Source organism: Nansenia antarctica, assembly GCF_963989245.1.
Source record: "Nansenia antarctica genome assembly, chromosome: 1".
Classification (NCBI taxonomy): domain Eukaryota; kingdom Metazoa; phylum Chordata; class Actinopteri; order Argentiniformes; family Microstomatidae; genus Nansenia; species Nansenia antarctica.
The window spans coordinates 55,902,410-55,928,330 of record NC_137674.1 but is presented as its reverse complement, the minus strand read 5'-3'; the positions used below and the strand labels follow the sequence as shown (position 1 = coordinate 55,928,330).

General features: G+C 43.6%; 1 protein-coding gene across 2 annotated transcripts; it reads left to right on the top strand.

Moving 5' to 3' along the window:
• The first annotated feature begins 321 nt into the window (after positions 1–321).
• On the top strand, positions 322–19,586 carry sel1l (SEL1L adaptor subunit of SYVN1 ubiquitin ligase). Of its 2 annotated transcripts, none has more exons than XM_080550429.1 (21): positions 322–764; positions 948–985; positions 1,596–1,800; positions 2,395–2,562; positions 3,490–3,595; positions 3,835–3,997; positions 4,837–4,890; positions 5,046–5,105; positions 5,497–5,578; positions 7,813–7,967; positions 8,519–8,575; positions 8,983–9,051; positions 9,173–9,250; positions 9,938–10,000; positions 10,153–10,240; positions 10,673–10,821; positions 11,526–11,691; positions 13,390–13,464; positions 15,944–16,116; positions 16,293–16,421; positions 16,551–19,586. In XM_080550429.1, exons 1-21 carry the CDS (start codon positions 677–679, stop codon positions 16,800–16,802), a joined length of 2,418 nt encoding a protein of 805 aa, XP_080406555.1. In that variant the 5' UTR covers positions 322–676; the 3' UTR covers positions 16,803–19,586. The 2 variants fall into 2 exon arrangements, with proteins under 2 accessions (XP_080406555.1, XP_080406554.1); XM_080550428.1 differs by having other exon boundaries at positions 13,387–13,464.
• The last annotated feature ends 6,335 nt before the right edge of the window (positions 19,587–25,921 follow it).

The window sequence follows — 25,921 nt, the reverse complement described above, 5'->3', positions numbered from 1 at the left end:
AATAACACCTGTTTGACAGCACTACTACCTAATAAGCAAGTAGCACAACATTGTTATTTGTTAAGGGTTAGTGACAATCTTGACAGTCTGAAGGTGTTTCTCATGTCTGTCAGCGTTTCTCGGTCGTTGACTCGAAACTATTGTGTGTGTGCACACCTGATTGGATGACATGTCGTGTACCATCAACGATTGGCCAATGTCAGTCACCGCCTGCTACCATTGGTCTATCGGAGGGATCAGGAAGTGGAGTTCCAGGGTCAGAGGTCGTGTTCTGTGTTGTCTGATGAAACCAAATTACAGCTCATTCGGTTTGGTGTTGAGTTGAACAACACACTTTAAAGACAGAGGGGACATCTAGCTGGTATATCGAAGCATCATCAAACTCTAATTCGGGCATATTTTGTTTAGCTAACATGTTAGCAAGCGTTCTTGCTTGCATTGCCAGTCAGCTGTGAGGGTAACGTTGGCTAGGTAACTGCACCTCCCTGTCATTGGTATTTACTGTAACATATGTTGCCGTTGTATTAATCTCGTGGGTTTTGGCATATACGTGAGTTAGCTGTCATATGCAAGAAGAAGATTACTTTCAACCATCAAACTGGCAAGACATCTTTAACTGGATGTTTAGCCACAGAGTTAACTTTACTAGCTACCTATCGTTAGCTTGTCATCTAAAATGAATTTGAAAGGGTCATGTAATACGGCCAGGATGTTTTGGCCTCTGTTCATTGTTCTATTCCTTATCTCACACGGAACAACAGCTGGTAAGTGACAACCTACTTATTTAGCTGCTTACTAACCTTGTTTACATGCATGTGAGAACTAGGCTAGTCAGGCACACTAGCTAGCTTGAGACATGTTATAGGCTTGATAGCGTTAATGCATAATCAGCTGATGCATAGTAATGCCATGTTGCCTTCCTAATAACTGCATTGTTCCCTATGTAGATGAAGAGCCAGAGGGAAATGAAGCCCCAGAGTTACAGGTACGTCTACTGTAGTATTTGTAGAAGCATAGGTGAACACAGCTAGAGAGCTGGCAATAGCTTGATCAGCATAATTATGGCTATGGGGCTGCAATATCTTTTGCATACAGTACCAAGGGTTCTAACCTTTGGTAGCAACCTCATTATAACTTTGTTTATTGTTAACTTTGTTTAATTGTTTTGGTTTACTGGTTTACTCTCCACCTAGTTTGCTTGGGTGTTCTTTACCAACATGACCCAGTGTTTAGTAGTGAGGCCTGCCACTGTTATGTCAACAGCAGGACAGGGTGCAGAAAGTTAAAGCCTCCAAATACATAGAATTTCTTCAAATGGAATGTTTTTAATTCTAAATGGTGAAATAGGTTAGTATGAAAGTAAAAAAGTAAGTAGCCTTGGGAAGGCTATTCTCTAGTCTAGCCTAATGGCTAGAGGCAATCAGGTGCCTGTCTCCTGTTTCCATTTCGTTGTACTCTGTGCAATGACAAAAAGGTTCAATCTAATCTAACAAGATTGTAGGGAATGTAAGCACCTGGCGCCTGCAATATGTTTTGTGTTGTGTTTATGTTGCTGGTGGTCTTGTGTTGAATTTGTAATCTTTTTTTTCCGTAAGTCTTACCATGACCAGAACTCTGAAGAGGACGAAGTCCCGGTGGGGTCAAGGATCATAGCGGGTGTTGTGACCGGCCCCCGCGTACCCTCACAGCCCGAGGTGGACAGTAGGCCTGACAGTGGGGCCCAGGATGGTGGGCTGGAGGGAGAAGAGAAAGAGGACTTGCCCACCCAGCCTCCTCCTGTCATGGAGAGGCCTAAAGAGGGTAAGAACCAGGTGAAGCAGGCACCACGGTCCACTATGGGCCTGATTAGCAGGAGGGGGAATGCACAATTTTCTCTCATGTGGAATGGAGAAGTGCGTCAGTTCCATGGCCTTCATTTCTATCTGCAATGCTCTGAAATGTCCGGTCCTTTGAATAGACATAGATCTCAGATTTCACTCCTTTTTAAAAAAAAAGGAGCTATATAGCTAGCTATTCCTGACACGTGAGGAGCTATATAGCTAGCTATTCCTGACACGTGTCCTTGAGCATGGCAACTCTAGAGAAACGGTTTGCCCTCTTGGGAAATTACAACACTCTTGCACCTGTTGTGTCTGAAAGAAGCAATACACAAGGGTATGAACCACGAGTCCACTGTGAGGTTTCACTGACTGATTTCATGGCCTTCCTGTATCCCCCCTCTAGCATTATGCAGCTAGCCTATATCATAGCACATGTTGCTGATACATTTCTATTCTATTTAGTTTTTTGAAGCCACACCTTCAAAATATATTTTGTCCAGGCAATGTTTATCACCGTCCACCTGCTTACTGTCTCTGTGTCTTTGACGAACGCTGTGATGTTTGGTTTCTGCAGTTCCCGTGGTGAACGGGGGAACGTCCGATGGGGAGCCTTGCCTCTTCCCCTACCGCTTCCTGGGGAAGGAATACTCAGACTGCATCACCGAGGGGCGGGGGGACGGCCGGCTGTGGTGCGCCACCTCCTACGACTACGACCGGGACAAGAGATGGGGCTTCTGTGAGAGTAAGTTGGCATGGCAATGGCATAATCACGACTAGGTAGGCAAATTGGTAGTAACGGCTGTAAAGTTGATTGGCAAATTTCAGTCATCCAACTTGGATACATGCCATGTCAATATTGACGCTTCTGAGCCGAGGAAAATGTAGAAATGCCTTTCGGTGATCCTTCTCCAACACCTTTCACAGGAGCGCGAGCAGTGCTGAAAGATGTACAAATTAGACTATGGCCCCAGTCTTATCAATGTATGGGAAACACTGTGGTACATGATAATGTTCATCTAATCTGTCTACACCGTGATTGCAAGTAAGTTGCACACTTCATCTGTGAAACGTGATTTGGGCATGTATCGCTACTGCTAGAAGGGACTAATTTAGCTCTAGAATGATGATGTAACTGCTGACAGCAGTGGCAGAATGTATTCTGATGTGTACAGAAACTTGTCTGCTCAAGTACAAGCCAATGCCTCCAAATTCATTGGCACAGTAAGACCATGACCCCAAACATACTGCCACACAACAAGGTTTTCAATCTCCTTAAGGCCTGTTGAATGTACGTTTAATCTTCTGATGATACGATTTTATGCCAAAAGACCTCAAAACAAACAACAACCGAAGATGGAGCCTCAATTGGTGGCAGACTTCAGGCAGTCATTGCATGCAAAGCATTGTTGACCAAATACTAAACATTAATGCTTGATTTGGACATGATATCATTCTGTTCCATTACTTTCAGTGCCCTGAAATATAAAAAGTGTTGTAATTTCTGAATGGTGAAACCAACATGTACAGACATAAATGAAAGCTGACAATCTATATGACCTCACATTCATTGTTTGATTTAAAATACAAACTTTTGAAGTATAGAGCCAGAAGAAAAAAGCATGTTTCACTGTTCCATGACTGACGCAGGGTGTATGTCACTGTGTTGCAGCTGAGGAGCAGGCAGAGCACAGGCACCAGGCGGAGGAGGCTGAGGAACAGTACCAGGCGGCTGTCCGCATGATCAACGGAACCAACAGGAAGAGCCAGAAGAAAGAGTGAGTGGCATCTGTGTGCGTGCGTGTCTGCGTGCATGCAGGCATAATCTGTGTGTATCTGTCTGTGTGGCTGGTGACTGGAGGGTTGCCGGCATCATATCTAAGGTGCCTACAGCGCCGTTGAGCAAGGCTAACTGATCGTGGGCAGCCTTCTCCCTGGGGGAGTGCACGTGTGTCGTCATGTGTGCAACAAATAAATAACAAAGTAGCCATGTTCTCCCTCTCCCCTGTCCTCCAAGTTTGTATGACAAGCTGCTGAAGGTAGCAGGGAAGGGCCACCACAAGGCCATGGAGAAGGTGGCGTACGCCATGCTGTTTGGGGACTACATGGTCCAGGACGTCCCCAAGGCCAAAGAGCTGTTTGAGAAGCTGGCTCTGGAGGGCTCCCCCAAAGCTCAGACGGTATGGAACACATTATGGAACACATTACAACGTTTGTCCTATTGTAAATATCATGAGATGGAGACACTTAAGATCTTATCTTAAATATATATCTTAAAATATAGTATATATTAAATAGAGCTGTTGTACAGCCCCTTAAAGGGCGGCTGTGGCTCAGGAGGTAGAGCCGGCGAACGATCGCAAGGTCAGCGGTTCGATCCCAGCCTCCTCCTGTCCACGCGTCGAGGTGTCCTTGGGCTAGACACTGAACTCCAAATTTGCTCCCAATGAGTGGGCCTGCACCTTGCATGGTTGCTTGCCGCCATTGGTGTGTGTATGTGAATGCAGGGCCGGCCCTAGGACTTTTGTGGCTATAAGAGGGAATTTGAATGTGCCCCCCCCCCCCCCCCCACACACGTTTTGTCGGGGATTTGAGTTTTCGATAGACGGGTGTTTAAATGGGGGGGGGGGGGGGGGTAGATGAACATACACCAAAGTGAAAACTAGTTATTTATTTTTTTTGCTGCAAATCTATTACAATTGAAACACAGAAATACCTCATGTGCAGAAGTCTTCACACCCTTTGGTGTGGAAAAGAAATTCCACAAATATGTATTTCAGTGGAGATAGCCAACTATACTAAAGCCATGCATTTGTGGATAATTTTTGCACGTACAAAAGGAACGTAACATTTAAATGTTTAAGTAAATTATATTTGTGCTTTGTGTTTATGGATCATAGTACACATTTGTGAGCTATACTCCTTTTATTTACAATAATATTGTCAGTTATATATCTCTATGCTATCTCTATGCGTCTATAATATATCTCAAGACCATCCACCCATAATCTCGTTCTAGGCTCTTGGTTTCCTGTATGCGGCTGGGTTAGGAGTGAATTCCAGCCAAGCCAAGGTACTTCCTCCATCCTTTCCTCATGTACCATACCCATCAGAATGTCTACTTGTACTGAGGTAGAATGTGTATAAGTTATACTACAGCAATTGGACTCCTAAGCTTCTGGTGCCTGTATATTTCTTTATGTACTCCTCTTATTTATTTTTTTGCAGGCATTGGTTTACTACACTTTCGGGGCTTTGGGTGGAAACCTGGTGGCTCATATGATTCTGGTGAGCTATCTGTTCTGTTGTCGCTTAGGATAACGGAGCCGTGTTGCCTGTATGTTCAGAATCTGCTCAGATGCTCCCTTGAAAACATGGTTACCCCCAGGTCATGTTGGTTTACCCTAAGCATGAATATGGTCACAGAACGAAGCATCTAAAACTATTGAAGTGTAGAGCCAAAAGAAGACTAAATGCTTTACCATCCCATTACTTACGCAGGACACTCCTCAAGACAAAGTGTAGTTTTTCCAGTGTAACTAACTGGTAACAACACCATTAACTAGACTGCAGATCTGCCTAGACAATAAGGCATGAACCTGAAGTGAACAGTCACCTGATTTCTATGATCTGACGTGAATGATTGACATTTCTTCCTTTGGTCTCTCTCTCTCTTTAGGGATATAGATACTGGGGAGGTGTGGGCGTACCCCAAAGCTGCGAATCAGCACTGACGCACTACAGACTGGTGGCAAATCTTGGTAGGAAGCCATCCCTTTGTAATTCAACAGTCTTATTTCACTGTCTTATAATACGATCTGGGAACATCAGTGCTTGCTTTTTCGAAGACAACAATGACTGTCCCGTTCAACAGACCTGCCTGGCACCTGTTATTAAGCAAATAACATGTTAGCTTTGTTTTCATCTAAAGCAAACAACAAGCAATCAAAAAGTCTTTGAACTCTGTGGCAACCACCACCCAAAACAACTAAGATGAGTGCTTATGTTTCATAGCCTACCTGTTAGTTGTATCACTGTACACCGTCAATGTCCTAGGCTTTGATTGATTGATTGAAAACTTTATTAGAAGATTTGCAGAAGTAGGTACAAGAAAGTACATATTACATACAAGGTCAACTAACAGGATAAAAACCCAAGAAAGCCACTGGCTTATTTCAATTGGGGTCCTTGAGGCCCAAGGATACAGTCCAAAATACAGTCCTTGAGGCAGCATTAGGCATGTCATCATGCCATGTAAAATCACTAGAGTGGCTAGATGGAACATTTATTTTTTTATTTTTTTACATTTTTGGACTACCTAAACCAGGGGTGCCCCACTTTTTTGAACCAAGATCTACTTTTCAAGTAGCCAGTCTGCCAAGATCTACCAGTCTAGTTTCAACATCACAAACGTACACGCACATACTACAAACAAACACACACACACACACACACACACACACACACACACACACACACACACACACACACACACACACACACAGTTCCTGCATAGTAAACTCACAATACACTTTCTCTCTCTCTGTCACACAGCCACACAGGAGAAGACCATCACAAACCCTCCCTCTTTGCTATTCACACACACACACACACACACACACACACACACACACACACACACACACACACACACACACACACACACACACACACACACACAGACACACAGACACACAGACACACAGACACACAGACACACATTCACACACACACACACACACACACACACACACACACACACACACACACACACACACACATTTGCCAGTCTGCATAGGGAGCCATAGCACAAACCCTCCCTCTCTCCCCTCCCCCCCCCCCCCCCCCCCCCCCCCCCTCTCTCTCTCTCTTACACACACACACACACACACACACACACACACACACACCTCAATTTCTCTCACTCACACACTGACAGCCAGTCTGCAGTACCATAGCCAACTACTGATCCAACAAACAGAAAAGTAAACCAGATACAAAACAGGTAATTCCCTAGTTTGAAAGGAGGAAATAAATGCATTTCTCTACCTTAGTGGGAGACCTGGCACTGGGAGGAGGCAGCTAGTTTCTAGTAGTCAGGGCTGTAGGAGCTGGTTGCAAGGTGTAGGCAGGCTTGCAAGGTGTCATCAGCCATTGTGGATCTGTCATCGAAAAGGCAATCTGCAGCCTCGAGAAACGCTTTTTTCACAATTTCGCCGTCTTTGAATGACTTCTTGTGTTTAACAAGAACGTGACTGACGCGATAAGAAGCTATCGTTACAGCCGTACGTTTTCGCTCTTTTGCCACATTTCCCTTCTTCGAAATAGCCATCATCATAGATTTGCAGATCAGACAGACGCACTTCCAATATCACATCGTGTAAAAAGAAGTCCTCCTCCAATTCTGGATGGAAGTTGTACGTTATTGGTTTCTTACTTGGTCCAGCTTCCCCACTCATTTGTATACCCTTTCTTTAGTACTAAATAGTAAATAGTAGAAATTGGAAGGCTAACTAGGTAATTAGTCTCGCCTGTATTTTGTAGTTGGCGCTGTTGACTGCGCATGCGTGGTGAACCGTGTGTTAGGTGAAACAGGCTTACCTGTACGTCAATCAAGTGGCAAAAGCCATAGTGAGGATGGATGATAGGCGACATTTTTTTTTTTGGGGGGGGGGGGGGGGGTTGTTCAATGCCATGCGATCTACCTTTGCGATGACCTAAACCATAAGCTCACAGCCACTTTACTACTTGAACTATCATTATTATTTGTCATTTATGTCCTGTACTATTGGCACTTTTTTATATTGAATGAATGGACTTTATTGTCATTGCTACAGTACAGGTACCAAACAACGAAATTTATATTGAATTATGCCTATTGCCTTATTGTCTTGTGCTGCAATGTCAGGAACCAAAGCCTAAGAATTTTACTCTCTTACACTTGTGTAATCTGACATAATAATACAATTTGAAACTAACATCTCACACACACCAGTGGCCAGTGACGTGTCGCTGACCGGGGGCAGCGCGGTGCAGAGGGTCCGCCTGCTGGACGAGGTGGAGAACCCTGGCTCTACCAGTGGCATGCTGGAGGAGGACCTGATCCAGTACTACCAGTTCCTGGCTGAGAAGGGGGACGTCCAGGCCCAGGTATGCTAGTCTGCTACATGGCCATCTCAATAGGCCCCTCCACTGTGTTAACATGGGGTTGTACCAGCCACATTCGGCTGCTATGTTGTGATTTCACTGGGTCAACATGGGGTCGTACCTGCCCCATTCTTCTGCTATATTGTGATCTCAATGGCCTAACGTAGGGCCTTACCGACTTGTTATTCTGCTTTATTATCTCAATAGTCAAATCCAAAGCGTGGAGTGTAGAACCAAAATGATAAAAAAATAAAAATCACTGTCCCATTACTTACTTAGGGAAGTGTAAATGATGATCCCTATAGTCTATGGTCTACTGTTACGCTTGCTGATGACAGTGTAAAGACAACTCTGTCATCCAAACTCAGTTCAGCCTTTTTGAGCTTTTTGTCTCCATTACGATTGGGGTGTACTGATTTGAGGTGTTTGCACAGAGGCAGCTTTCACCCTGAGTGTCCTTATGTCTCGTACTGTCAATGTGTTCTGGTAAGAGGAGATCCAGACGGACAAGATGGAGTTTAGTGTCATGAGCCCCATGCTGTGTCTCCCCACAGGTGGGACTGGGCCAGCTGCACCTGCACGGAGGCCGAGGGGTGGAGCAGAACCACCAGGTAACCTCGAACACCCACACTTATTATTATTATTATTATATTTTTGGGGGCATTTAGCAGACTCCTTTATCCAAAGCGACTTACAATCAATACGTTTGTCTGTGAATCATCTATCCATCAGTCATTGCAAGAAAAAGTAATCCATCCTTGGGCCGGAGGCCATTGGCAGTCAAAAATGCTAGAGGAAGGAATAATTATTATGTATATATATTTTTTTACATTTAGACTTTACATTACATACAGAAACTGTACTGGGGGGTAGGAGGGACCATCAAGGTGTAGCCTGAAGAGATGGTTCTTCAGTCTACGGCAGAAGATAGGGAGTGACTGTGCAGTCCTATAACCATATTTGTGTGTCAAACTGATGTTTTGGATGTTGTTATCTCACGTGTTTCTTTTGTCCACAGAGAGCTTACGATTACTTCAACCAGGCAGCCAACGCAGGGAACACGCATGCCATGGCCTTCCTGGGGAAGGTACAACGATTTACTTGTACTGTATGTTCTCTTAGGCACAAGCCAGAGAGAGTCGTTTGTACTCCTATTTTAGCTTCTTCTTTCTCACATCTCATCCTCTGCCTCCCTCCCTCTCTGTCAGATGTACTCGGAGGGCAGTGAGTTTGTGCCACAGAACAACGAGACAGCGCTGCAGTACTTCAAGAAGGCCTCGGACCTGGTGAGTGCTAGACTCTGTGTGGATCTGTGGGCGGTGGTAGCCTAGAGGTTAGAGAGGCAGGTAGCCTAGAGGTTGGAGAGGCAGGTAGCCTAGAGGTTAGAGAGGCATGTAGCCTACAGGTTAGAGAGGCAGGTAGCCTACAGGTTAGAGAGGCAGGTAGCCTACAGGTTAGAGAGGCACTATTCGACTCTATAAACTCATTCAAAACTCAACTCAAAACCCAACTGCCATACTCACTGTAATTGTGCGCTGTGTCTTTGTATTACACCTCTTGTTGTTCTTTTGTTTTGTTTTTTGTTTTGTTTTCTGTTGTTTCTTTTCTCTCTGTTTTGTTTTAACTGTGTTCGACACTTCGTCATCTCCACATTCTTTTAACCTGACTGTATTTTGCTGTGTTTTTTGCTCTGTGAGGTGTCCTTGGGTGTCATAAAAGGCGCCATACAAATAAAATGTATTATTATTATTATTACTTACACTACACCCTTATGCACTACTAGTGTCACTGTTTTATTATCACTATTGTGTTGTTGATCGAGGAGCAAGATCCCAAAATATTTCACTATATCGATTACGGCTGTACTGTATGTGATGTACGACAACTGACAAATACAATTTGATTTAGATTTTGATACTTTGTACCAACATGATCTCAGGTTGTATGTTCTTCTCTCGTCTCTTGTGCTCCAGGGGAACCCTGTGGGGCAGAGTGGCCTGGGTATGGCCTACCTGTACGGGAGAGGAGTTCCTGTGGTGAGTGACCTCAGACCTGGAGTTTGGCTTGAGACCTCTGGCTGGTTTGGTGACCAACCAGTTAGCGGGAATGCAGTTAGCTTGTAAAAAAAAAGACATTTCGTTTTCTCTGTATGTTGACTGGAAATTGGCATATGATGTGTCTGTGACAGAATTACGAGCTGGCACTGAAGTATTTCCAGAAGGCAGCAGAACAGGGCTGGGTGGATGGACAACTTCAGCTTGGCACCATGTACTACAGTAAGTTTCTCTTTTCTCTACTTTTGGTTTGTTTCCTGTTGATGTGTGAAACGCAATGTAGTCGCCCACCGTCATTCTGCTGCTACCTCCCCCTCAGTCTCAGCAGCACTCTCTGCTCCCATACCTCTCTTTTTCCCCTATTTCTTCTAGTCCTACCAGACAGCCTCTCTCTCTTTCTCTCTCTCTACACCCTATCATTCTGCCAAACATCCTTCCTCCATCTCTCTTATCCTCTTTCTCGCCACTCAGTCCTTTTCTCTTCCTTTTTCTATACACCCCTATGCCAGATGTCCTGTCCATGCTATCTTTCCCTTTCTATTTCTTTCTCTATCACCCGTTTCTCTACACCCACTCTCTGCCAGGCTGCCTCTCTTCCTCTCCCTCTCAATCGCTTTCTGTCGGCAGTACATGACTTAGTCTCTCCTCCCTCAGATGGCATCGGGGTGAAGCGTGACTACAAGCAGGCACTCAAGTTCTTCAACCTGGCGTCTCAGGCGGGTCACATCCTGGCCTTCTACAACCTGGCCCAGATGCATGCCACGGGCACAGGCGTCATGCGCTCCTGCCACACTGCCGTGGAGGTGAGCTAGCGCCGCGGCTAGCATGCTAATACGTTGGCCAGTGTTACAGTTCATTAGCCTGTGATTATCCAGCAAGATTATCCTTCAACATAGTTCATTAGCCTCTTTGAGCAACTGATAGATAGCAGTCTTCCACCAAGTTCGTTAGCCTGTGATTCATTGTCAAGTGCCGCTGCTACACTAGCCACCTTGGAGCTAGCCACCTTAGAGCTAGCCACCGGTTTGATTAAAAAAAAAAAAATTAAAAAAAAAAATGCTAGGTATTAACCATCTATTTGTAATCTCATGGCTGTTAATTAGTTGGTCAATCACCTCAGTTAAATTTCTGTCCGTAACAACACAAATTCAAATCTGAAATACTTTGCCACCTGTAATGTAAGCTTTATCTGTTTTGGATTCAAAATCAAATGTTCTGTTCTGTTTTAAATAGACTAGAGGTCCTGTCAGAGTTGTGTTGTGTCAACAAGTGCCATATGCAACAGAAAAACAGGAAAACCTGTTGGGTTTGTCATAATGTGGTTTTAATGTGCCAAACGAGCTGACAAAGGCTGCATCGACAGACTTGATCAAATCCAAGTGCAGAACCACTGTAAGATGTTCATAAAGAGGAACAGAACCTCAGATACCGTTGTAGATTACAGTTCCAGTTACCGCCAGTACAAGGTCATTGGTGGCCTTAAGTAAACTCAGCCTTCTCTCCACAGCTATTCAAGAATGTGTGTGAGCGCGGCCGCTGGTCAGAGAGGCTGATGGCGGCCTACGGAAGCTTCAAGGAGGGGGACATGGACGCGTCGCTGGTGCAGTACCTCCTATTGGCTGAGCAGGGCTACGAGGTGGCCCAGAGCAACGTAGCCTTCATCCTAGACCAGAGTAAGACCTAGAAACTGGACACATGAAAATACAAACATGATTACAAAAGTAGTTTCCTGTTGAACCAACCTACTTCCACGCTGTAATGACACATGTCGCACACAAACACACACACACACACACACTCACCCACTCTCTCTCGGTCGCACACTGTGCACACACACACACAAACGAAATGCTACAATGTAGAGGCTACATTATGACTAAAAATGCACAATACAAAAATTGAGAATTCCGCTCTCAATGGAGAATTAATCAGGCAAAACAGGAACGAACTCGGTTGAAAATATAATGAACTTGTTGTGCCACATATACACTCCCCGCATCACTCCACTCTACGCATGAACGCTTCCTTTCTGAGTGCTTATGCATTCTCTTCACAAGAGGAGCAACTTATCACAAAAAAGCGTATATTTTAGTTTGTAAATGTTAAGATGAACACATCGCAATGCTAACCTCAGAATGGCACTAGTAGGCGATAACATCCACAACAGCACTTAAATACGTAATAGTTTACCGTAATACATTTATGTAATATACTGTGATGTACCTGCGAGGGGCGGGGACATTCGTGGCTGATTTCTCTAGGTTAGATTCTTGGTAAACAGAGCCCTTTCCGGACTGGTTTATTACAAAACGATCGCGTATTGTGATGTTCTGGTATGATGGTATGGTATAAGCACTAATTTTAAGTAAATTAAATAAGCTGTATTGAAAGGAAGTGAACGCAGCGTAGAGAGGAGTGAGTATATGCAGGGAGTGAGTATTTGGCACAACAGGCTTACATCACTGCCGGGGACATGGACTAAGTATCAAAACTAAAATAAGAAATGTTCTCTCTTGCTTATAGCCAACTATAGCCATTTCAGTAAGCCCACAAACTGAAACATATGTCACTCAAGCAGAGCCTACATGGAAAACAATAAGTCACAGGCAAAACTATTTACAGTTATATAGGCTATTCCACTCTGTGTTCATTTGCGGGCGCTATGCAAGAAAAGGATGGCATGCACTGTTGATGTGTTGCTCCCATGTTAATTAGGTCCCGTGCTAACTTAGTGAATCCTGGTCCAGCCATTGTTAGAAATGGTCCGATGTCCTTGCAACAGAAATACACACACTTTTCAGTGACTTGCAATTTAACCTTAGCTGGCAATGGTTTGGAGAAGAAGTTGGGCATTGAAAGTTGGCTTGTGCTAGCATTAGCTATGGTGCATCAACATGACGTTGCAGATGGGATGAACCTGCTTTCGTTCTATCGTAGACTAGGATAGTATTGCAATTTCTGCACTGTACATGAACTGTCAACATTCTTCCACAATGCAGCTTTCCCTGAGCCATTGGAAACCATCAAAAGCTCTGCCTTTGCTAGCTGAGATTTTAGTTGCTCTATCTTGATTCTTGATGACACGCCGAGCGCTACGCTACGTGGGTCTGCGTCACAGAGCCCGGCCCGAACCGAACCCTATCTATGCCAAATAAAATCAGCTCGAGCCCGGCCCTAATCTGGTCATGCCGTCGGGTCCCGTCGGGCTTGCAGACCTCTAACTTGGTGCCAGTTGTATTTGAAAAGGCTACTTCTAAACGTGTGTGTGTGTGTGTGTGTGTGTGTGTGTGTGTGTGTGTGTGTGTGTGTGTGTGTGTGTGTGTGTGTGTGTGTGTGTGTGTGTGTGTGTACACGTGTCTCGTTTTAAGCAGAGGAGGCGCAGATCTTCAGTGAAAATGAGACCTATCCTCGAGCCCTGCTTCACTGGACCAGAGCAGCCGCACAGGGTCAGTCCTCTCTCTCTCTCTCTCTCTCTCCCTCTCCCTCTTTCTCTTTCTCTCTTTCTCTCTTTCCATCCTCAGTGTCCCTACAGCTAGGCTGTAGCCATGGAGTCAACATTGGGGGAGACCAAATCTGCCTCCCCTGCCCCTGAAAAAAAAAATCTAAATTTGAAAGTACAATATATAAAATAAAAATTCACTAACACATGGGATATATATATATATATATATATATATATTTTTTTTTTTACAATAATGTCTAATAGTGCATTGCTGCGTTTGGATCCATAGAAAGGTCTGGGCCATGCAATTTCAGTAGAAACAGGAAAGCTTTATTGTCCTTTTGTTTTACTTTCAGGACTTGCAATTGTTGTTTCTTATTGTGGCCAAGGTTTAGCAAATTGTTGTTTTTGTTGACATACTTGCTGTGATGTCATTATTCGGTCTTAACCATCAATATTTGCTCCTTTCTCACACTCTTTGCCACCTGTAATGTAAGCTTTATCTGTTTTGGATTCTCACACTCTCTCTGTCCTGTCGCCGTCCTCATGTTCTCTCTCTTTACTCTGAACACACCAGTGAGTGAACATGAAAGAAATATCAGTAAACAAGTGGTGTTTCTTGCCATGTTCAGGAATGGCTTACTCAACATTTCTGATCTGAATGGCAATGATTATTATATCAAGAAACATTGACTCATCTTGTGTACTACCGTATACTTCTATCATCTGACTGATAACATTACGGTACACATTTTCTCAGTTCTCTCAACCTACTTTTCTTGTTTTCTGAGGCGGCCCAAAAACTGTTGAAAATCACTGCCACCTTCCTCTTGCTCATCATGACTCACTGTGAAATGACACATGCAGCGTTACATAAATGGTTGACACTGTCCTCAAACTTCATGTGGGATTCTGACAAATAATATGCAATAAAGACATTAACGTTAGTGGAATACGCCCGTGAGCACTGTTGTTCGCTGGGTGAATATGTAGCTAGCAAATTAACTTTCCAATGATGTTCCTAACTTCACGCAAACAGATTGTACGGAATGTATGCTAGCTGGCTAACGTTCTGACAGGAATTTCACAGCGAAAGCCAGCTAGCTATACATTCCGTTGCAAGACGATAACTGTTATGTTCTAGGCTCCTTTAAGAGCCTACATCATTGTGTGCGCCAGGTCGCACGTTCTTGTTATATTACCGAGTTCTAACCACTAAAGTTGTAAACCAAATGTAGCACCTCTCTGTCGTTATTCTACAGTATATTATAGAAGCTAAGACACTACAATAACCATTCATGAAATTACATTTTCATAACACTTTACAAAATCACTATCAACAGTTATACTATAGCCTATGTAGCACTCGTATTATATTCTAGTTTTCCACTTTTTAATGTTTGAAAGTAATGAAAAAGACAGTGTTTGACACTGCCTACCCACATTTTTTTTTCTTTTTTTTTCCGTTTGTTGGTTCACTTCCATTCTACAGCTTGTACAGAGCCTATGGACATGAACGTATTAGCAAAGTTGCTAGCGACTGAGTCAGCAAACTGACAGTTGGTTATTCAGTGAATACTTGTAGCTGGTATTCCGTGTGACATGTTCCAAAAGTCACCGTTTTGAGATGGTGGGGGGGGGGGGGGCACTGGGGGAAGTTTCTAGATCACACACATACACACACACAGTGAGATCAGGGGAGGGCGGGTGGCGGGGACGAAGTTATAACTCCCCCCTGGTTATAACTCCCCCCCCCCTGGTTATAACTCCCCCCCCTGGTTATAACTCCCCCCCCTGGTTATAACTCCCCCCCCCCTGGTTATAACTCCCCCCCCCTGGTTATAACTCCCCCCCCTGGTTATAACTCCCCCCCCCTGGTTATAACTCTCCCCCCTGGTTATAACTCCCCCCCCTGGTTATAACTCCCCCCCAACCCCCTCAAAATCTATCACCTACAGGGTCAGTCTCTCTCTCTCTCTCTCTCTCTCTCTCTCTCTCTCCCTCTCTCTCTCTCTCCCTCTCTCTCTCCCTCTCCCTCTCCCTCTCCCTCTCCCTCTCCCTCTCCCTCTCCCTCTCCCTCTCTCTCTCTCTCTCTCTCTCTCTCTCTCTCCCTCTCTCCCCACACTCCACACTTTGCACTCTGCTTAACCCTGCACTTTACTGCAATCTTTTCACTCAGTTTTTTTCATTTGTATACGTCTTTTTTTTTTAAATGTGCCTTTATGTGCCTTGTCTATTAGTGACAACATTTCTGATCAGATCATCAAGTTGAAACATGAACACTAAATCAGGAAACATCCTGAGAATGTAATGTCAAGTCAATGTGTAGTCCTAGCCTGCCAGTCGCACTGCAGAGGACAACATGGTGCTGGAATGGTGCACATTTGGACACTTTCTGCCTTCTTTTCTCTTTCTCTTGTACCATAGTATCCAGTATCTGTGCCAACAGATTGAATGGGGTATATTGATGTTTTTTTCCACAGGTTATACAGTGGCTAGGATAAAGCTCGGGGATTACCACTTCTACGGGTATGGTACCGATGTGGACTACGAGACGGCAGTCATCCACTACAGACTGGCTTCTGAGCAGCAGCACAGTGCCCAGGCCATGTTCAACCTGGGCTACATGCACGAGAAAGGCTTGGGCATCAAACAGGTGGGCTCAGAGACACACACACACACACACACACACACACACACACCGTACACATGCATACATGTTTTTGTGAAAGTACATGCGCAAACATACACAAAAAGTAGTTGTCACATGCACAGACCTATGACACACACACATTCTTGGGCACACTCACAAGACCATTCTCCTCTTTGTAGGACATCCACTTAGCCAAGCGCTTCTACGACATGGCCGCAGAGGCCAGTCCAGACGCCCAGGTTCCCGTCTTCCTCGCCCTGTGCAAGCTGGGCCTGGTCTATACTCTCCAGTATCTGCAGGACTTCAATGTGAGTATTCTACAAGCCTGGGACCCTGGGGGCTTCTGGGAGTTTGAGTTCATTTTCATTTGTCCTGTGCCAACTTACTTTACTAATCTAAGATCTTTTTCCCCCTTCCTCTCTCTCTCTCCCCCCCAGGTGAAGGAGGTGTTCACCCAGGTGGACCTGGACCAGATCCTGGGGCCAGAGTGGGACCTCTATCTCATGACGGTCATCGCCCTCCTGCTGGGCACGGTCATCGCCTACCGCCAGAGGCAGCACCAGGCCATGCCCCCCAGACCCCCTCCCCCTCCCGCCGCGCAAGCCAGGCCTGCCCAGGAGCAGCCTCAGCCCCAACCTGAGCCCCAGGCTCAACCCGAGGCCCAGGCCCAGGCTGAACCGGAACACTGAGAGGGAAAGAAAGAGAGAAAGAGTGTGTGTGTGGGGGGGTGCTATGGAGGCCCCTACCCATTACTTCCAGCTATAGGAGGCAGCAAAAAGTACAGTCCCTAACTTCCACCCAGTGTGGGCACCACTACTTCTCTCCCCCCACCTGCATGCGGAACAGTAGGCTACTGAACAGTCAAGACTCGCTCATATTATCCAACACCCACTGACCCCCCCCCTAAATCATAGGAATTGGGGGTGGTGGCGGTTGTAATGGGAAAAAGGCAGTGGAAAAGACAATACAGACTTGTAAACTGTTAGTGTGTGACTCAGGGTGTTGTCTGCAGAAACTTGCTCCTGCTCTTGGAACTAGCCACGGGTAGCTGGGGCTGAAACGTCCTATCTACTTTGTTTGATCCAGTAGTTGGGACTCATAGAAATGAATGCGTTTTTATTTTATTTTTTTTCTTCTCTGATTCGACTTGTGTGTTACGGTTAATAATCTCCTATTGGCAAAGTAGGTTCAAGCTCCTTATTTACTTAAAACTAGCCATACACCAACAGATCAGGGGTAACATTTTGTGGAGTTCAGCTCATGTCAATCTCCTAGCTAGCCGGTAGCAAATATTGTTTTGTTAGCTAGAACATGTTGCTTAGTTAACATTCTTTTCATAAACATGATTCCTCAGCAAGCAGTTTTTCTCTTGCATGTTTCGTCTGTACATTTGCTCGATTAGCTTTAGTTGGGAAGGTGCTTTGCTAATAATTCGCTAGCAGACATGCTAAAACAAGGTTGTCTTTCATCTTTGTCATACAACATAGACATGTCTGTTTAAGGATTTTGGATTTGTTGGTGATAATGCTTTGTTAGCAATAGCATACATGTAAAGGTGTGACTGATGTACAAATACAGTGGGCTTTAAGTGAAAAGAAGCAAACCTAACCTCTAAATGGTACAAAGTTTAACATGACACATTTCATCACATTTTAAAGCACGATTATTATTATTTTTATTACTTTTTTCAGTTTCAAAATAATAAAACAAGGACAAAAGGCCTTGTGCAAAGGTTTGGGAACCCTGTCAGCTAGTACTTTGTAACTCCTCCTCGGGCAACTTTAACAGCTTGCAAACGCTTCCTGTAGCCAGCTAAGTCTTTCAATTGTTGTTTTTGGAATTTCTCCCCATTCTTCCTGGCAGAACACCTCTAGTTCAGAAATATTATTTGGCCTTCTTGCAAGCACGGCATGCTTGAGATCTCTCCACAGATTTTCAATAATATTCAAGTCTGGGGACTGTGATGGCCATTCCAAAACCTTCATCCGTCTTTCCTGGAAGTACTGCATGGTTGATTTTGAGGTATGCTTCGGGTCATTGTCTTGCTGGAACACCCAACCTCTCTTCAACTTACATTTCTGGACTGACCTTCGAACATTAGCCTCTAGAATGTCTTGATATTTGGTGGAATCCATTCTTCCTTCCATCCGCACAATATTGCCTGTGCCCCCAGCTGCTACACAACCCCAAAACATAATGGATCTACCTCCATGCAAAAAGTAAAATTTTGGTTTTCTCAGTCCAATGTACATTGTTCCAATAGGCTTCAGGTTTCTCAAGATTTTTTTTGCATACTTCTGAGGCTTAATTTTGTGTTGAGGTTGTAGGAAAGGCTTCTTTCTGGCAACTCTGCCATGTAGGTCTTTGTTGTTTAAGGTACGCGTATGACCCTGTGAACAACTAGACGGGTTTCTGCTACTCTTTTTTTCAGCTCTTTTGCAGTCATGTGTGGGTTCTTAGAGTAGTTTGAAACGTTGCAAGAGTTTTTTGTAGCCTTCTCCTTGATGGTAGAAGTTAATTATCTTGATTCAGACATCCTTGGACAACTGTTTAGAGGAACCCATGTTTTTAACACCAGACACAACAGCCACCGCAGTCAGATACTTTAGAAGTTAAGTTAGTTAAATCCTGGAATTATATTCACCTGACTCATTGAAGCCCTAACGAGTAAATCACCTTGGTCTGGGCCTTAGAAATCATCTTCTCAAAAGGTAACAAAGAATAATCCAAAAGGGTTCCCAAACTTTTGCACTGGGCCCTTTTCCTTTTTTCTAATTTAAAAACTCTGAAAAATGAAAATAAAAAGAAACTTTGCTTTAAAATGTGCAGATTAACTTTTTTTAAATGTTTAACTTTGTAGCATTTAGTGTTCAGGTTTGCTTTCAATCACTTCGAGATTAATTGTAACAGACATTAAACCGGGGGTGCCCACATTTATGCACCCCACTATAGCTTGCTGATTCATTGTACATCACGGGCACAAGTCAGCAGGTGTCACTACAGAGCTGAGCTTTGGATCACCCTACTTATTTGAGTGTTCAAATATATTGTCGGCAGAAATGTGCTATGCGGATATGGACACAGGAGACAGAATCCCTCATAACCCTTCTGCTACCCTTTTTTCTCAGTGTCTCAGATGAGTCATTTTGTTTGTGAATTCATGAATTGTCAATTTGTGTGCTTTCTGAGATATTGTCACTTCAAGGACACCCTAGACCAGTGCTCCCTTCCTGAAGGGCCAGTGTGTGTGTGTGCATGTTTTTGCTCTAGTCCCAGCACTATCACACCTGATTCAACGTATGGTGGTTCAGTATACAACCTCATTAGTTGATTACTTGAAGACAATGTGTAAAGTAAGTACAGGGCCAGAACGAAAGCCTGCGCACCCAATAGCTCTCCAGCACTGGAGCTGAAGCACTCCTGCCATAGATGATACCAACCAGCCAAACACCCTGGCACAGTGCTGAATCTGTTGAATAAATCCTGTTGTTGAATCAATCCCTACACTGTATGTGCCTGATTGCCGTACACACATCTAAACTATTCAACTCTTAATGCCTTAAGAGTTTTTGTTAAACAGTGAAGATACTGTAGAAGACGGAAATGTCATTTTTAGTCCACTTCAAAATACAAAGAATAGTAAGCTATATTCAGAATTGTTCAATTCTCCAAAGGTTAATCCAGTTTCTTTATCAATTGGAAAGTCTTGCTTGACATTATGGTGTTGTACTCATTCATTGGGTTTTCATCTACCAGTAGTTTCTTGGTCTTGTGTGACACCACGTGGTTAGATACAGTCAGCTTAGGTAGAGTTAGAGAGAGTTGCTCTTTGATTGCTGTTTAAAATGTTTAAACCCGATTACCTTTTCAATCTCAAACACAGACCTTTTTGTAGACTCCTAAGACATAAGGTGATGTCTCCAACTTGTTATGTACATTCGATTTTATTTATGTGTTGTGTTGAGAATATCCACTCCCAGTAGTCCTAGTTGGACTGCTTCTTAGTTCATATGTTCATATTTGAGAAGGCGGAAATGGTAAGTTCCAATTAACATGATACAACTGGACACGCCAATTACTGCCAAACGTGATTGGAGTTCTACAGGACGTCCTTATCTATCTGTCAAGCGTTGCAAAGGGCTTGCTGTGTCACCAAATATGATTAATACTGTTTGCTATAAACTGCATACATATTCGCCATCTTCGCATGGACATCTATGGCGTCAGATTTATGTCATAAGTCTCACAAGTCATGCTTAACAGATGAAACACTAGTAAAAGAAAACAACAAATAAAAATACACTAAAACAAAAAACAAGGTGCAATACAAAATACAACAGGTGCAGAAATAAAAGTGCAGAAAAGTGCAGTGTTGGGAGGCAGGCTCACCTCAGGTCAAAGGCCAGGGCGAAGAGGTATGCCTTAGCTAATGTTTTAAAAGCCTAGACGCTCTGGGCAGATCTGACATGGAGGGGGAGGCTGTTCCAGAGCCTAGGGGCTGCCTTTGCGAAGGCTCTATCCCCTCTGGTTTTTAGTCTGGTCCTAGGGACCTACAGCAGCAGCTGGTCAGCTGACCGTAGGGCTCTGGATGGGGTATGGCTACAGACATTTTGACTCTTGTCTCTCATCGGCCTTAAGCTATAGTTTTTTTTGCTTGTATTACTTGCTCTTTAAAGTTTTGAAGTCATGTTCGATGTTGAGTTCTATGACGTTTGTTATCCTTGTCTATTCCCAGAAAAACTTAAATCCCACTTATGTGTGGGTGGGTATCATATGAAGTTGAGATGTTTAAGAAGTTCATCAAGCAACATATGTGGCTCATCATGTTTATTTTAAAACATCTCTAGTTGAACCTTTGACCCTTATATATAGTTAGTCACATTTTTACCTAATTGCCGTGTTTTATGTAAGGTAAATACACCATCAAACGCCACTCCCTCTCATTAAAAACAAGTGATGTGGAAATTTGATTTGTTGAATAAAAAAAGTTTTTTCAGGTATAATTTTGTACAATTATAAATAAATGCTACATATACAGTAAGCTATATCTATTAGTTGTTAGCTATAACAATGAACAAAGATGAATTTGGCATCACTGCAGTTTTCAATAAGAGAAAATGTCACTTCTGTTCTCTCATGTGACAGCATGTGTGTTCTGTTTACATGATACCCTCATAGTGAAATGGGGCAATAAGGCTGAGGTAATGGTGATAGAAGTATTTACAGAGTGAATTGAAACTATCAGTAATCCTCCTAGTTCTTCTTTCTAGATCTTTCTCTCTTAAAATAGCTGACCTCTGACTGACCCCTGTCTGTCTGTGTTACAGAATAACCCATTTTTATTACTTTAAGTTAATTTCTTTAATTAATTTAGAGGTACTTATCCGTGACTGGCTTCATCATTAACATCGACACCTTAACCTTGATGATTCCAGAGCTGCTTCAGTCACAGCGTTATGTCTGCACATACTGCTTCAGCCAGGACCATTTAGAGCTACTGTTCAATTCCATCAATTCAATTTCCTGAGGCCAGAGGTGGAGATTGCTGACTGCCAAAAGGTGTTTTTTCTAGGAATGACACAGTCTCCTCTTAGTGGTCTGGGTGACAGCTGTTTTGTTCAGAGTTTATTTTTTCAATTATTATTTTAATCTCATTCCAAAAAAACCTGATAAGAGGACTACAATGGACAATAATGGAATAAAATGAAAATATGAGCCATCAGAAACCTTACAGTTAGGATACAATACTTACAACAGCTGTGGATTTAATTTGATCCTTGTTAGAGGAGCGAGTGACTCTAAACTAAATATCTTTGTTAGTAGCTAAGTAGTCTCATGTAGCCATACCTCCAAATCTATGGAGGGTGTATCATGCCGTATTTAAATACAATACAAACATCGGAATGCAATACACACATCGGAATGGAATACACGTGTAACACCAAATACAATGCAAAAATACGGAATGTTTGTGCCAAAATAAAAGCAATGTGTATTACATTTGAGCGCAGCGTATTCCATTCTAGCATGTGTATTGTATTTGGTCACGAGTGTATTCCATTCTGCATGTGTATTACATTTGAGCGCTGTAGGTATTATGGCACTCGCAAATACAATGCAAATTAGTATCCGCCCATATGCAAATTAGTATCCGCCCATAGGTTCTGCCCTTTCCGGCCATAGGATTCGCGATGCCAACGATGACGACAGTTTCTGTAATAGCTTATTAATAAAGATTCGAAAAATTATGCTGACCATCGTATTATCTTAGTTTAATGTCATTTCAATGAATCATATAACTTTTATTTACAACAAGCACAACACAAAAATCGCTATTATGCACCGTCTTTGTCCGCGAATAACACCGGCTGTGGAGGTGGTACAAACTTTGCTAACTTCACCATCTGTCTACGGTCATTTTGAGCCCTTAACCACCGCGCTGACACCCCGAGAAGTTATGCTTTTAACCGTAAACTCGATGAACCGGGAGTTCACCCGGCCGCTGCTGCTCGCAGCACCGCTTGTCCAGTTGACAGCTGGGGCAGAGAATATTTCTACCCCGGAATTCCATTCAAATGCCCGCGTCAGTCAGCCTTTTCCGTAGAAATACATCGCTCCGTTATATATCTAACGTTACATGTTTTAAGGCTGATCTGTGCATGATAGTGCTGCATTATGTTGATCTATTTATATCGATCTATAAACGCGGAGATTGGAGCCCCAGACAGCGCTGCACTCGTATCTATCAGCCTGTCTGTATAATGATGTCGTTGAATGCCGATGCTGTGGTACTGTGCTGAATGAACCATTCGCTGACTGTCTTAATAAATCAAGTACAGAGATTCCAACCCGTGTTGAACATTCTATTTCCTTGTCAAATCGTGTATGCTGTCATTGCTGTGCACCATGAGATGACAACGCATTTAAGATCACAATCCTCAATAGATTGATTCCATCGTTTTACCGACAAGAAGATTCTACAATCTATCAGCCTTTCCGTAGAAATACATCGCTCCCTGTATAACGATATATATCTAACGTTACATGTTTTAATAGTAAGGGCATTTTACCAGATATTTGACCAATCTGCGAAGTAAATCGTTACCAAGAAATTTCTTCACCAATGTGTTTCTAAAGGTGTGTAATAACATGTCCTAAAAGGTTGAAATTCAACTCCTGTGGGAAACCTCATAAAAAACTGCTCAAAGTTGGGGTACCGATAACCGATTTTCGAAAATTCGAAAATGCTTAAATTGGACTTGAGTAACTTTTGAGGGGTCAAACTAGGCATTTTTCATGATTCTGAGTTGATTGCAAGCATTTATTTGTCACCAAGAGCACTTCCTGGTGCAACCCCCAACCCCCACCACCCCCATTGGTGGTTGGCATTCAAAGTGAGGAAGTTTGGAGGTAACAGGTAACATTAGACAACATTAGACAGCACCAGCAGAGAGGCACTATGATGGGCATGGACACTTAGTCATAGGCCTCACTACATGTGGAACAATAGAACCAGGCTGCTTGAGCTACTCACACAGCCCAGCAGAGAGGCACTATCATGGGCATGGAAACAGAGTCATAGGCCTCACTACATGTGGAACAATAGAACCAGGCTGCTTCATTTACTCACACAGCCCAGCAGAGAGACACTATCATGGGCATGGAAACAGAGTCATAGGCCTCACTACATGTGGAACAATAGAACCAGGCTGCTTCAGCTACTCACTCAGCCCAGCAGAGAGACACTCTGCTGGGCAGTAACTTACCTGTTATGGAGGCCTAAAAAAAGGGAGATGAAAGTGAAGCTGAATAGCTTCACTCTCACCTCCCATTGTGGAAGAGATGTACCAACATGAGATGTACCAAGGACTACCAGAGGTGTTCAGCTAGACACACAGCCCAGAGACAACACACCTTCCATGGGTGCTGTGACTAGGCCTGTGGCCCTATGCTGGAGGTCACATGAGCTCCAGGGCCTAACTGCTACTCTGTCAGTCCGATTAGGAGTGCTCTCACTGGGCCTAGCTGTCTACCATTCACCCCTCATCTGGAGCTCTGACCTCCAGGGCCTAACTGCTACTCTGTCAGTCCGATTAGGAGTGCTCTCACTGGGCCTAGCTGTCTACCAGTCACCCCTCTTCTGGAGCTATGACCTCCATGATAGTGCCTCTCTGCTGGGCTGTGTGAGTAGCTCAAGCAGCCTGGTTCTATTGTTCCACATGTAGTGAGGCCTATGACTAAGTGTCCATGCCCATCATAGTGCCTCTCTGCTGGTGCTGTCTAATGTTGTCTAATGTTACCTGTTACCTCCAAACTTCCTCACTTTGAATGCCAACCACCAATGGGGGTGGGGGGGGTTTGGGGGTTGCACCAGGAAGTGCTCTTGGTGACAAATAAATGCTTGCAATCAACTCAGAATCATGAAAAATGCCTAGTTTGACCCCTCAAAAGTTACTCAAGTCCAATTTAAGCATTTTCGAATTTTCGAAAATCGGTTATCGGTACCCCAACTTTGAGCAGTTTTTTATGAGGTTTCCCACAGGAGTTGAATTTCAACCTTTTAGGACATGTTATTACACACCTTTAGAAACACATTGGTGAAGAAATTTCTTGGTAACGATTTACTTCGCAGATTGGTCAAATATCTGGTAAAATGCCCTTACTATTAAAACATGTAACGTTAGATATATATCGTTATACAGGGAGCGATGTATTTCTACGGAAAGGCTGATAGATTGTAGAATCTTCTTGTCGGTAAAACGATGGAATCAATCTATTGAGGATTGTGATCTTAAATGCGTTGTCATCTCATGGTGCACAGCAATGACAGCATACACGATTTGACAAGGAAATAGAATGTTCAACACGGGTTGGAATCTCTGTACTTGATTTATTAAGACAGTCAGCGAATGGTTCATTCAGCACAGTACCACAGCATCGGCATTCAACGACATCATTATACAGACAGGCTGATAGATACGAGTGCAGCGCTGTCTGGGGCTCCAATCTCCGCGTTTATAGATCGATATAAATAGATCAACATAATGCAGCACTATCATGCACAGATCAGCCTTAAAACATGTAACGTTAGATATATAACGGAGCGATGTATTTCTACGGAAAAGGCTGACTGACGCGGGCATTTGAATGGAATTCCGGGGTAGAAATATTCTCTGCCCCAGCTGTCAACTGGACAAGCGGTGCTGCGAGCAGCAGCGGCCGGGTGAACTCCCGGTTCATCGAGTTTACGGTTAAAAGCATAACTTCTCTGGGTGTCAGCGCGGTGGTTAAGGGCTCAAAATGACCGTAGACAGATGGTGAAGTTAGTAAAGTTTGTACCACCTCCACAGCCAGTGTTATTCGCGGACAAAGACGGTGCATAATAGCGATTTTTGTGTTGTGCTTGTTGTAAATAAAAGTTATATGATTCATTGAAATGACATTAAACTAAGATAATACGATAGTCAGCATAATTTTTCGAATCTTTATTAATAAGCTATTACAGAAACTGTCGTCATCGTTGGCATCGCGAATCCTATGGCCGGAAAGGGCAGAACCTATGGGCGGATACTAATTTGCATATGGGCGGATACTAATTTGCATTGTATTTGCGAGTGCCATAATACCTACAGCGCTCAAATGTAATACACATGCAGAATGGAATACACTCGTGACCAAATACAATACACATGCTAGAATGGAATACGCTGCGCTCAAATGTAATACACATTGCTTTTATTTTGGCACAAACATTCCGTATTTTTGCATTGTATTTGGTGTTACACGTGTATTCCATTCCGATGTGTGT

What these genes read in the sequence shown, in the direction of transcription:
- sel1l (XM_080550428.1), top strand. Translation starts at nt 677, where the DNA reads ATGAATTTGAAAGGGTCATGTAATACGGCCAGGATGTTTTGGCCTCTG. An exon ending in TGGTGGCTCATATGATTCTG is followed by an intron (nt 5,106 to 5,496) that starts GTGAGCTATCTG and finishes CTCTCTCTTTAG; the next exon opens with GGATATAGATACTGGGGAGG. An exon ending in AAGGCTTGGGCATCAAACAG is followed by an intron (nt 16,117 to 16,292) that starts GTGGGCTCAGAG and finishes TCCTCTTTGTAG; the next exon opens with GACATCCACTTAGCCAAGCG.